The following is a 12500-nucleotide window of genomic DNA, read 5'->3' on the forward strand; positions in this document are numbered from 1 at the left end:
CTCTCCTCACCACCCCTGTATCTCCCCTCTCCTCACCCCCCCTGTATCTCTCCTCTCCTCACTCCCCCTGTATCTCTCCTCTCCTCACTCCCCCTGTATCTCTCCTCTCCTCATCCCCCCTGTATCTCTCCTCTCCTCACCCCCCCTGTATCTCCCCCTCTCCTCACCACCCCTGTATCTCCCCTCTCCTCACCACCCCTGTATCTCTCCTCTCCTCACTCAACCTGTATCTCTCCTCTCCTCACCCCCCCTGTATCTCTCCTCTCCTCCCCCCCCTGTATCTCTCCTCTCCTCACCCCGCCTGTATCTCCCCTCCCTCCCCCTGTCAGGAACCTGGCCCTCACACTCCCTGGCTGGGCTCTACCTACCTCTCAGCTCAATGCAGAGCAGCCCCAATGGCTGTTTGACCCTTACTATTCCTTAGATAGACAGTAAATGTACAGCACTGTGCATGGTGGATCCACTGTGGTATTACTTGGTTCTGAGAGCTAAGTAGAGACAGGTGGACAGACAGACAGACAATGACAGACACTCACCTTTTGAAGTGGCAGGGGTGGCGACCGATGTTGACAAACACAGAGCTGCCGGCGTTGAGGTGGTTGCCCTCAATGGTGACCCTGGTGCCCCCAGAGAGAGGACCCTGAGCAGGTAGCACTCGAGTGAAGAAGGGTGTCTGGAGATGGAGGTAAACCATAACACATATGTTTATACATTTAGATTAGCAAAAAACTAAATCATCAATACTCAGTCTAATGTAAGGATCCATCCAGTGTGTCATCTGGATATGACTTACCACAAAGGTGAATGCCCGGGTTGAGAGGGCCCTGTAGTCCGTCAGGCAGTCCCTCACACACACCTCCACGTTGGCCTCCTGCACGCGGTAACCCGTGGCGTCGTTCAGCAAACACACAATTCTGTACGTGGAAGAGACGAGGGTAGGGAAGGTACGGAGAGAGAGAGAGAGAGAGCGAGAGAGATGGAGGGAGGGAGAGGGGAGTTAGGGATTCACATGAGCGTTCACCCGTGAGGTCAGCTGTAGCCTACTGTAAGGGTGTCTGATATTTGCGTAGTGAATCCTCCAATTTTAAAGGAGCATTCGCCACCAACCCGATGTTTGGATAGATTGTTTGATCTATCTGAATAGAGTAGAGCAGGGAGGTGAATATCACAGGACAGGAAGGAGAATACTCAAGATGGGGAGAGGAAATAATATACACTGAGAGAAAGAGAGCGAAAGGACAGGTGAAGAGAGATGGAGAGAATCAGAGGAGGACAGGAGGTATACACTGAGGAGAGGAGGATGGACACAGAGCACAGGTGTAGAGGGAGGGGCGATGGTAATATGAAAGTGGTGAGATCCAGGCAGCTGAGCCTCCTCACCTCTCAGCGCTAATGTACTCCTCCTCAATGGGGATACAGGGCACCTTGCCCAGACGCACTCCTGTCTGGATGTCCCTGAACTGTAGGCCCAGGTTCTCCCCCGTGATGGTCAGCCTGGTGCCCCCCTGTCTCGGCCCCGTCTCCGGAAACAGCTGCAACACAAACAGAGAGAGGGAGGGAGGGAAGGAAGGAGGGAAGGAGGGAGGGAAGGAAGGAGGGAAGGAGGGAGGGAGGGAAGGAGGGAAGGAGGGAAGGAGGGAAGGAGGGAAGGAGGGAGGGAGGGAAGGAGGGGAAGATCAATGTCAGAACCAATGACTGTATGGTTAGAAGCCACTGAGAGGCAAGGTGAGGCCAACCGCTGTACTGTAAGTGTATGCAGGGCAGACCAAAGGGGACTTTGTGAGAGAGAAGTCTGTGAATGGTCAGCAGGGGATGTGTAACAACTGTAAGGTTCTCTCCCTTTCTCTCTTGTTCACCCAAACACCATAATCCAGCGAGCCATGTTTTAATGAAGAAAAATCACCTCTCCGCTTTGAAAAACAGAAAAACCTTGTGTGGCGCACAGCGAAAGGCCTCTTCTCCACCTAACTGAAACATATTACATCGGCTCCCTCATCACTGCTTTGTAGCAACGCTCCACACAGCAGCACCATAATGGGATTTATTTAGCCAAATTACTCCCCGTAACGAGGACAGGTGTGGCATGACAAAACAAATATGGTGACTGATGTGAGGCGGCAGCGTCCGGGAGGCGGCCTCTAACAACCATCACAAGGTAATTATGGGTAATCTCACTGGTTGCCTGTTCCACCACATGGTTGGCTGGGCAAGGCATGTCGGGGAAACGGCACCTTGGCATGTCCCGAGGCATGGTGGCGTTTCATTGGCTGGCCATCCCTGGGTTCAGTAGTGGCCACAGGAGCAACCCCAGTGGCCAGGCCCTCACAGCAGACTAACCTCACCCAGCCCCAGAGTTATCCCTCTACCACATGATGACATGGTAGTGGTAGCTAAAGGCCTGTGAGAAGCAGCGTGACACTGCTGTGGTTGGACTGGGAACCAGGGCGACATGGCCAACATGAGGCAGGCTATAAACTGGGTTGTTAATGTGCTCCAGGAGAAGCTGGTGAAGGATGGCAGTTATGTCATCAGGCAGTGGCAGGGACTCTGTTTAGGGAAGGACAGTAGGGCCTTTAGAAATAGTACAGCAGACAAACACAGTATGAACCAACCTAACATTGCCAAATTGTGTGGCACATTGTTTGTCAAGGGGGAGTGAGGGGGTTGTTGTGAGGCTGAGGGGTGACTCTTATAGCCATAATAACAACCAGAACAAAATGAATGGTGGAGCACCGTCAGCATCCTACAGTAGGGTGTGAGACACACATGGTCTCTGTGTTATATAGCCTCTCTAGTATGTTTTCTAATCTTATGAGTTCTCAGTCTGACTCTTCTACCCCTAGGAACCCCTAGGACCTGGCATGAGGAAAGCACTAGCCTCTGAACACTGAACTCTGCCAATGAGAGTTAAAACAGTGAAGTAGTGTGTTTTAATTGGTTTCAGAGGGGTACTTCACATGACCCCCCCACACAGGCACACTCCCTGACAGAACGAGAGGAGAGAGCGAGAGCAAAAGAGAGAGAGAAAGAGAGACAGAGAAAGAGAGTTAAAGAAAGAGAGAAAGAGAGAGAAAGAAAGAGAGAGAGAGAAAGAGATAGAGAAAGAGAGAGAAAGAGAAACAGAGAAAGAGAAAGAGAGAAACAGAAAGAGAGAGATCGAAAGAGAGAGAAAGAGAGAGAGGGAGAGATAGAAAGAGAGATAGAAAGAGAGAGCGAGAGAGAGAGAGAAAGAGAGAGAGAAAGAGAGAGAAATAGGGAAAGAAAGGGAGCGAGAGAAAGAGACAGAGAAAGAGACAGAGAGGTAGAGAGAGAGAGAGACAGAGATAGATACAGTTGAAGTCGGAAGTTTACATACACCTTAGCCAAATACATTTAAACTCAGTTTTCACAATTCCTGACACTTAATCCTGGTAAAAATTCCCTGTTTTAGGTCAGTTAGGATCACCACTTTACTTTAAGAATGTGAAAATGTCAGAATAATAGTAGAGAGAATGATTTACTTCAGCTTTTTATTTCTATCATCACATTCCCAGTGGGTCAGAAGTTTACATACACTCAATTAGTATTTGGTAGTATTGCCTTTAAAATGTTTAAACTTGGGTCAAACGTTTCGGGTAGCCTTCCACAAGCTTCCCACAATAAGTTGGCTTGCAAGCCTCCCCCTTTTTCCTCCAAAACATAACGATATTCATTATGGCCAAACAGTTCTATTTTTGTTTCATCAGACTAGATGACATTTCTCCAAAAAGTACAATCTTTGTCCCCATGTGCAGTTGCAAACCGTAGTCTGGCTTTTTTATGGCGGTTTTGTAGCAGTGGCATCTTCCTTGCTGAGCGGCCTTTCAGGTTATGTCGATATAAGACTCGTTTTACTGTGAATATAGATACTTTTGTACCTGTTTCCTCCAGCATCTTCACAAGGTCCTTTGCTGTTGTTCTGGGATTGATTTGCACTTTACGCACCAAAGTACATTCATCTCTAGCACTGGAATTGTGATACAGTGAATTATAAGTAGATTCAAGTACACAGACAAATGCAGACGGACTCACAATGCTCTGCATGTGCCTCCCAGCAAGGTGTCAGGTACAGCAAATACTGTAAATTGCAATAATGGAGGAAATGTGTTGCATTTGTTTTTGAATGGCTTAAAGGACCAAAGTAATTTGGGTGAGAGGTTAGATCAGGAGTAGGTGGAGTGAGAGATAGACTCGTCGTTGTGGGTCGGTGGAGTGAGAGATAGACTCGTTACTGTGGGTAGGTGGAGTGAGAGATAGACTCGTCGTTGAGGGTCGGTGGAGTGAGAGATAGACTCGTTACTGTGGGTCGGTGGAGTGAGAGATAGACTCGTTACTGTGGGTCGGTGGAGTGAGAGATAGACTCGTTACTGTGGGTAGGTGGAGTGAGAGATAGACTCGTTACTGTGGGTAGGTGGAGTGAGAGATAGACTCGTTACTGTGGGTAGGTGGAGTGAGAGATAGACTCGTTACTGTGGGTAGGTGGAGTGAGAGATAGACTCGTTACTGTGGGTAGGTGGAGTGAGAGATAGACTCGTTACTGTGGGTAGGTGGAGTGAGAGATAGACTCGTTACTGTGGGTAGGTGGAGTGAGAGAGACTCGTTACTGTGGGTAGGTGGAGTGAGAGATAGATTCGTTACTGTGGGTAGGTGGAGTGAGAGAGACTCGTTACTGTGGGTAGGTGGAGTGAGAGATAGACTCGTTACTGTGGGTAGGTGGACTCAGCATTAGATCGTCACTGAGACACAGAGCAACTGACGACGTCTGACTGTAATCTCCAATCCAGTAGATCCAACTGGATCCCACACACACACACACACACACACACACACACACACACACACACACACACACACACACACACACACACACACACACACACACACACACACACACACACACACACACAGTCTCACCTTAGTGATCTTGGGGTGTGTGCAGCGGCTGTTGCCGGCAGTGGGGTGCATCCAGCTGCTGTCCAGCGGGGAACACTCCTGTCTCAGAGAACACTTCTTCTCCTGGACACACCAGCCACACTCGAACCTGGGGTCAGCCTTCAGACACATCCCACAGCTGTCTCTCAGCGCATAGCACTTATACAGGTGGGCTGAGAAACAGAGAGAGAGGACACAGGAAGAGATGACGTTTAGTCTCACAGGCATTGCAATAAGAGTTACATTGTTGTGTGAGAATAACTTTAAGTTTCACCACCTTCATGGTGTTGCGTGAAAAAGAATAAATTAACTAAGAAATGAAAACAGCTTTTTATGGGGAGGGGCACTAATACTCAGAATTATGCTTTTGAAAGAATTAGGAATTAGCAGCAGGAATTGTTATCTTGTAGAAAGAAATAGAGAGGGATAGCAGGTCTCTCCTAAGGCCATATTCCTCTGTGGCGTAGTGAGAGAAAGATGGAGAGAGAGCAAAGAGAGAAAGAGATAAATAGAGAGAGTGCGTGAAAGAGAGGAAAATAGAGGGAAGAGAGACAGAGAGAAAAGGAGAGAGAGAAGGAAACGAGAGAGAGAGAGGGTGAAAAACAAACAGCAGGTACGGCGCTCCACAGACAGACGGACACAGGATTTCAAAGGAGGCTGCAGTCCTGCCTGATAATCTGATTTGACACGGCAAAGCTAAAAAGTAGCGCTGTGCTAATTAAACTGAACCAAATGAATTATTTAATTACATGAACATTTCCACTTTTACACCTGGGCAAAGCTGGGCTTTCTCGGGCAGTCTGGCAGAGATGGGTAATTCACTGTGATTCACGGAATGAGGGAGTGAGGGAGGAAGGGAGGGAGGGAGGGAGGAGGAGGGAGAGAAAAAGAGAGAAGACACAGGGGACGGTGGGGAAAGGGGAGGAGAAGGTCTTTGTATGGCTTGAATGAGCAGGGCTAGTTTAACATTTAGTTTGGGGAAGTTTCAACATGTCAAATTAAGCGTGGAAGTTTGGGCAGAGCACAGTGTAACTGGCCTCTGCACAGCAGTCACTAATAAAGTTTATATTCTTAATTTCTGTTCCAGCTTTAACAGATGTTACTATGGAAAACACTGTATTCCAACAGGAGAAATTGGGTGTGTAGATTCAGAGTTTGTGAAAAAGCGCTGACAGGGTAGAATACAGAGGGGTTAAGTCTCAGCGTCCAAGGTGATGCTAAAGGACATGATGTCCCACCGTCTGCTCGTTAAGACCTCGACTTATCTTACATTACTGAGAGAGAGGGGTCAAAGTAATCCACTCTCCTTTAATGTTAAGACTTTTACAGCAGTCAGACAGACACCGTAGACCAGAGCCGGGCGTCAGCCTCGTACAGGCCCAGCTGCCCCAACACCAACACGCAGAGTCCGGGCCGCAAATGACAATTAAACAAATGAGGCCAAGCGATAAACGCAATTAGACAAAAAGCGTGTGCAGCGGGGTCAGATCACATGACCTTGATCCAATGATCAGAGTGGGGTATCTGACATCATTATAATATATTACCTCTGTCCTTTCTCTCTGCCAGCTAAATATGTCGGAAAGGGTATCAACTAACTAATCCCAGCTAGGGTTAACACCCAGCTAGGCCACATGGTGGGGAAAGACTGGATCTATCTCCTTCTGCATCCATCCATACCCCACTGGTAAAGGATAATGTTGGCTCCATGTGTGATCAACTAGCATGCTTATCTTAAAGACAGTGCTACTTGACTATCTCCATTCCCTAGTGATGACTGAGACCTGGCTCTCCATCCAGCAGGATGAGCCTTCTGAGCAGCAAGAGCAGGATCTGACCCCAGACCTGCCAGATCACAGAGGATTAAAGGGCCAAACCGTGTTGTCCTCCACGACTTCCATCCATCAACACTCTATTGGTCTGCTGCGTGTTGTTTTGGAGGTGCGCGTCGGAGTTACTGCAGACAGCGCTAAAAGAGATAACGTTATTGAACCCAGCGGGGCCTAGCAAAAGCCGTAGCCATGCGAAAAAACACTTTATTCCCTTTCAAAGACGTGCTGCTGGAGAGGAAGGGGCCCCTCCAATCGGATCTTAGGGATTTAAAAAAGTGTAGTGAAGAGGTGAGAGAGGAGAGGAGGGAGCAAGGGAGGATGTGGAGAAGAGGAGATAGGTTTTACCTTGTATGTTGAAGGGGTTGTCGATGACTTGGTTTTCATTCCACACCACAGAGAGATCCACAGGCAGGTCACTTAGGTCATTACCCTCATAGTCATACTGGAAAGAGGGAGAGAGAGAGAAACTAAAGCTGGTCAGAATCTACGAGCCTCATGGAGCCTGAACATTCAGTGTCAGTATTCACAGCACTGTGTTAGCAAGAGACAGATCGATTTGAAGGAGGGAGTAAGAGACAGAGAACGTCACCCTTCACCCAGTCACAGAATACACTGTATCCATGTCCTGGTATGGAGACCAAAAAAACAACCCCACTTTCTCACACACACACACACACACACACACACACACACACACACACACACACACACACACACACACACACACACACACACACACACACACACACACACACACACACACACACACACACACACACATTGGTTGACCTAAGGGGAGGGAAGGATCTAGATTAATTTACACATTAAATAAGTGGCAGAATTTAGGCGTGAAGAGCGATGCCGAGAAGTAAGTGAAATTGGCATTTTCAATTTGTTCCCTGACACGTCTCATTTAGGTCCTGCACCTCTTCCTCCCAGCCCTGTGCCTCCTCCCATTGGGCACCAAAGTCAGAGGAGTGTCAAACCCTTCACCCAGCCTTTCACCCAGCCTTTTACCCAGCCTTTCACCCAGCCTTTCACCCAGCCTTTCACCCAGCCTTTCACCCAGCCTTTCACCCAGCCTTTCACCCAACCTTTCACCCAGCCTTTCACCCAGCCTTTCACCCAGCCTTTCACCCAACCTTTCACCCAGCCTTTCACCCAACCTTTCACCCAACCTTTCACCCAGCCTTTCACCCAGCCTTTCACCCAGCCTTTCACCCAGCCTTTCACCCAACCTTTCACCCAACCTTTCACCCAACCTTTCACCCAGCCTTTCACCCAACCTTTCACCCAGCCTTTCACCCAGCCTTTCACCCAACCTTTCACCCAGCCTTTCACCCAACCTTTCACCCAGCCTTTCACCCAGCCTTTCACCCAACCTTTCACCCAGCCTTTCACCCAGCCTTTCACCCAACCTTTCACCCAGCCTTTCACCCAACCTTTCACCCAGCCTTTCACCCAGCCTTTCACCCAACCTTTCACCCAGCCTTTCACCCAGCCTTTCACCCAACCTTTCACCCAACCTTTCACCCAACCTTTCACCCAACCTTTCACCCAATCAACACACAGCCTGGTCATAAAGACCAATCATCAACCTAGTTAATTAACACTAGCCTCCACATCTTCTTCTTCAGTTTATTTCAGTTTGTTTCAGTTTGTTTATGTTTATTTCAGTTTGTTTCAGTTTGTTTCAGTTCGTTTATGTTTATTTCAGTTTATTTCAGTTGTATTTACAGCCTTATTCAGTGATCTGACCTGAACACTCTGGTCCTAATTGAACTCATCAACACATTCCCTTGCCTCTGTTACAAGAACCCATTTGGCCATAATGACCTCAACCACTCTGGTCTGTTAAATCAGTAGAGTGTTGCTCTGACACAATCTGGGCAGGACATGGGATCCCAACATAACATCCCAGCCTACTACCCTACTGCAGCAGTGTGATGTCCATACATCATTAATGAGAGGAGGCATTGGACTCCGGCATTCTAACCCTGCTCCTGATGCCTCTCTGTGGTAGGCCCACATTAAACTTTAAAGGCCACGATTAGTCCGCCCGCGACACCACGGCCACCAAACACCGGGATGCCCTGTTCTCCTCGCCGTCACCGCCATGCTTTATTCATGTGCCCGTTTACAACATGCCAATCACACCATGATGCCAGCGTGAGATCAACCCGATGCCATGTCATTCACCAGTCAGGTTCTGTAGTGTAGGACCAGGCAGAGCCAGGACCAAGCAGAGACAGGACATGAGAGACAGGACCAGACAGAGCCAGGACCAGGCAGAGCCAGGACCAGGCAGAGCCAGAACCAAGCAGAGCCAGGACAGGAGAGCCAGGACCAGGCAGAGACAGGACAGGAGAGCCAGGACCAGGCAGAGACAGGACAGGAGAGACAGGACCAGGCAGAGACAGGACCAGGCAGAGACAGGACAGGAGAGCCAGGACCAGGCAGAGACAGGACAGGAGAGACAGGACCAGGCAGAGACAGGACCAGGCAGAGCCAGGACCAGGCAGAGACAGGACCAGGCAGAGACAGGACAGGAGAGACAGGACCAGGCAGAGACAGGACAGGAGAGACAGGACCAGGCATAGACAGGACCAGGCAGAGCCAGGACCAAGCAGAGACAGGACAGGAGAGCCAGGACCAGGCAGAGACAGGACAGGAGAGACAGGACCAGGCAGAGCCAGGACCAGGCAGAGACAGGACAGGAGAGACAGGACCAGGCAGAGCCAGGACCAAGCAGAGCCAGGACCAGGCAGATACAGGACCAGGCAGAGACAGGACCAGGCAGAGACAGGACAGGAGAGACAGGACCAGGCAGAGACAGGACAGGGGTGACAGGACCAGGCAGAGCCAGGACCAGGCAGAGACAGGACAGGAGAGACAGGACCAGGCAGAGACAGGACAGGAGAGACAGGACCAGGCAGAGACAGGACCAGGCAGAGAGGACCAGGCAGAGCTAGGACCAGACAGAGCCAGGACCAGGCAGAGCCAGGACAGGAGAGACAGGACCAGGCAGAGACAGGACCAGGCAGAGAGGACCAGGCAGAGCTAGGACCAGGCAGAGCCAGGACCAGGCAGAGACAGGACAGGAGAGAGCCAGGATGAGTGTCTTCTTCACACCTAGATGGGCTCTGCTGTGAGGATATGATAGGCAGTCCTGTCTCTCTCGTTCCCTCTCTGATCCTCTTGTTCCCTTCGGTTTCTATCTGTTCCCCTCTGTTCCTCTTTTGACTCTCTGTTCCTTTTGTTTCTCTCTGCTCCTCTCTGCTCATCTCTGCTCCTCTCTGTACCTCTCTCTTCCCCTCTGTTCCTCTTGTTCCTCTCTCTATCTCTCTGTTCCTCTCCGTTCCTTTCCATTCCTTTCTGCTTCTCTCTGTTCCTCTTGTTCTCCTCTCTTCCTCTTGTTCCCCTCCGCTTCTCTGTTCTTCTTGTTCCTCACTGCTCCTCTCTGTTCCTCTCTGCTCTGCTCCTGTTCCTCTTTTGCCTCGCTGTTCCCCTCTGCTCCTCTCTGTTCCTCTCTGCTCCTCTCTGTCCCTCTCTGTACCTCTTGTTCCTCTCTGCTCATCTGTGTCCCCCTCTTGTTCCCCTCTGTTCCTCTTGTTCCCCTCTGCCCTCTTGTTCCCGTCTGTTCCTCTTGTTCCTCTTTGTGCCTCTCTGCTCCTCTCTTCCCCTATGTCACCTTGTTCCCCTCTGTCCTCTTGTTCCCCTCTGTCCTCTTGTTCCCCTCTGTCCCTCCTGTTCCCCTCTGTTCCTCATTTGCCTCTCTGCTCCTCTCAGTTCCTCTCTGCTCCTCTCTGCTTCTCTCTGTTCTTCTTGTTCCTCTCTGCTCCTCTCAGTTCCTCTCTGTTCCTCTCTGCTCCTCTCTGCTCCTCTCTGCTTCTCTCTGTTCCTCTCTGCTCCTCTCTGCTCCTCTCTGCTCCTCTCAGTTCCTCTCTGCTCCTCTCTGCCCCTCTCTGCTTCTCTCTGTTCTTCTTGTTCCTCTCTGCTCCTCTCTGCTCCTCTCAGTTCCTCTCTGCTCCTCTCTGCTCCTCTCTGCTTCTCTCTGTTCTTCTTGTTCCTCTCTGCTCCTCTCTGCTCCTCTCTGCTCCTCTCAGTTCCTCTCTGCTCCTCTCTGCTCCTCTCTGCTTCTCTCTGTTCTTCTTGTTCCTCTCTGCTCCTCTCTGCTCCTCTCAGTTCCTCTCTGTTCCTCTTGTTCCCCTCTGTTCCTCTCTGCTTCTGTCCGCTCCTCTCTGCTCCTCTCTGCTCCTCTCAGTTCCTCTCAGTTCCTCTCTGCTCCTCTCAGTTCCTCTCTGCTCCTCTCTGCTCCTCTCAGTTCCTCTCTGCTCCTCTCCGCTCCTCTCTGCTCCTCTCTGCTCCTCTCATACACTGCTCCAGGATGAGTAATCAGGCTCATTACTATGTCCTGGCCTGGTGTGTGTTATTAATCGGCCATGCGAACAGAGAAAACCCAGGAGACCCCAAGGAGAAAACTAAAGCACAAGGTGAGCAAAAACGTGTCCCTGACCTCAGTAGAAACAACATACATGAACCAGCACTTCATCTTTATCCTCTTTCCTCTTCAGAAATTGCCTCCTTGGATTGATTGTTCTGGGCTATTCATATAGAGCGGAGAGTGTGCTGGTTTGTGTGTGTGTGTGTGTGTGTGTGTGTGTGTGTGTGTGTGTGTGTGTGTGTGTGTGTGTGTGTGTGTGTGTGTGTGTGTGTGTGTGTGTGTGTGTATGTGTATGTGTATGTGTGTGTGTATTGTGTGTATGTGTGTATGTGTGTGTGTGTGTGTGTGTGTGTGTGTGTAGGCTGGATATAGTGTGTCTGCTGGGCTGAAAAGTGCCAATGTTAACAAAACAGGGCAGATGCTGCTCAGGAGAGGGGGAAGAACCCAGTGCCTTTTGTGCAGGTCACCTGTAGATAATTAGTCATTTTGAAGGGATACCTGAGCGTGTGATTAAAAATATAACATCAACGAGGGGCCCGCTCCCAGCTCCCTATGATACTGCGAAACCCCCTTCCCTTCCTTGTACATGCCATCTCTCTCTCTCGCTCTCTCTCTCTCTTTCTTCCTCTCTCTCTCCCTCTTTGCCAGAGTCTCTCAGACTGAGTGAAGATGCTACCGGTCCTGAGTCTGATACAGCTGATTAGAGTGAAGATGCTACCAGTCCTGAGTCTGATACAGCTGATTAGAGTGAAGATGCTACCGGTCCTGAGTCTGATACAACTGATTAGAGTGAAGATGCTACCGGTCCTGAGTCTGATACAGCTGATTAGAGTGAAGATGCTACCGGTCCTGAGTCTGATACAACTGATTAGAGTGAAGATGCTACCGGTCCTGAGTCTGATACAGCTGATTAGAGTGAAGATGCTACCGGTCCTGAGTCTGATACAGCTGATTAGAGTGAAGATGCTACCAGTCCTGAGTCTGATACAGCTGATTAGAGTGAAGATTCTACCGGTCCTGAGTCTGATACAGCTGATTAGAGTGAAGATGCTACCAGTCCTGAGTCTGATACAGCTGATTAGAGTGAAGATGCTACCAGTCCTGAGTCTGATACAGCTGATTAGAGTGAAGATGCTACCGGGCCTGAGTCTGATACAGCTGATTAGAGTGAAGATGCTACCGGTCCTGAGTCTGATACAACTGATTAGAGTGAAGATGCTACCGGTCCTGAGTCTGATACAACTGATTAGAGTGTAGATGCTACCGGTCCTGAG

General features: G+C 49.8%; 1 protein-coding gene across 2 annotated transcripts in view; it reads right to left on the reverse strand.

Moving 5' to 3' along the window:
• Window positions 1-12500, reverse strand: part of LOC106566890 (plexin-A1) — a 280529-nt gene that overhangs the window by 39069 nt on the left and 228960 nt on the right. For both annotated transcript variants that reach the window (XM_014135443.3, XM_014135442.3), the window contains exons 11-15: window positions 7128-7224; window positions 4933-5123; window positions 1381-1532; window positions 794-914; window positions 537-673 (exon numbers count right to left, since the gene is read on the reverse strand). In XM_014135443.3, coding sequence (XP_013990918.1) covers window positions 537-673; window positions 794-914; window positions 1381-1532; window positions 4933-5123; window positions 7128-7224 — 698 coding nt within the window. The remainder of the gene's footprint in view (window positions 1-536; window positions 674-793; window positions 915-1380; window positions 1533-4932; window positions 5124-7127; window positions 7225-12500) is intronic.

The sequence above is a fragment of the Salmo salar genome, chromosome 13 (assembly GCF_965601325.2).
Source record: "Salmo salar chromosome 13, fSalSal1, whole genome shotgun sequence".
NCBI lineage: Eukaryota > Metazoa > Chordata > Actinopteri > Salmoniformes > Salmonidae > Salmo > Salmo salar.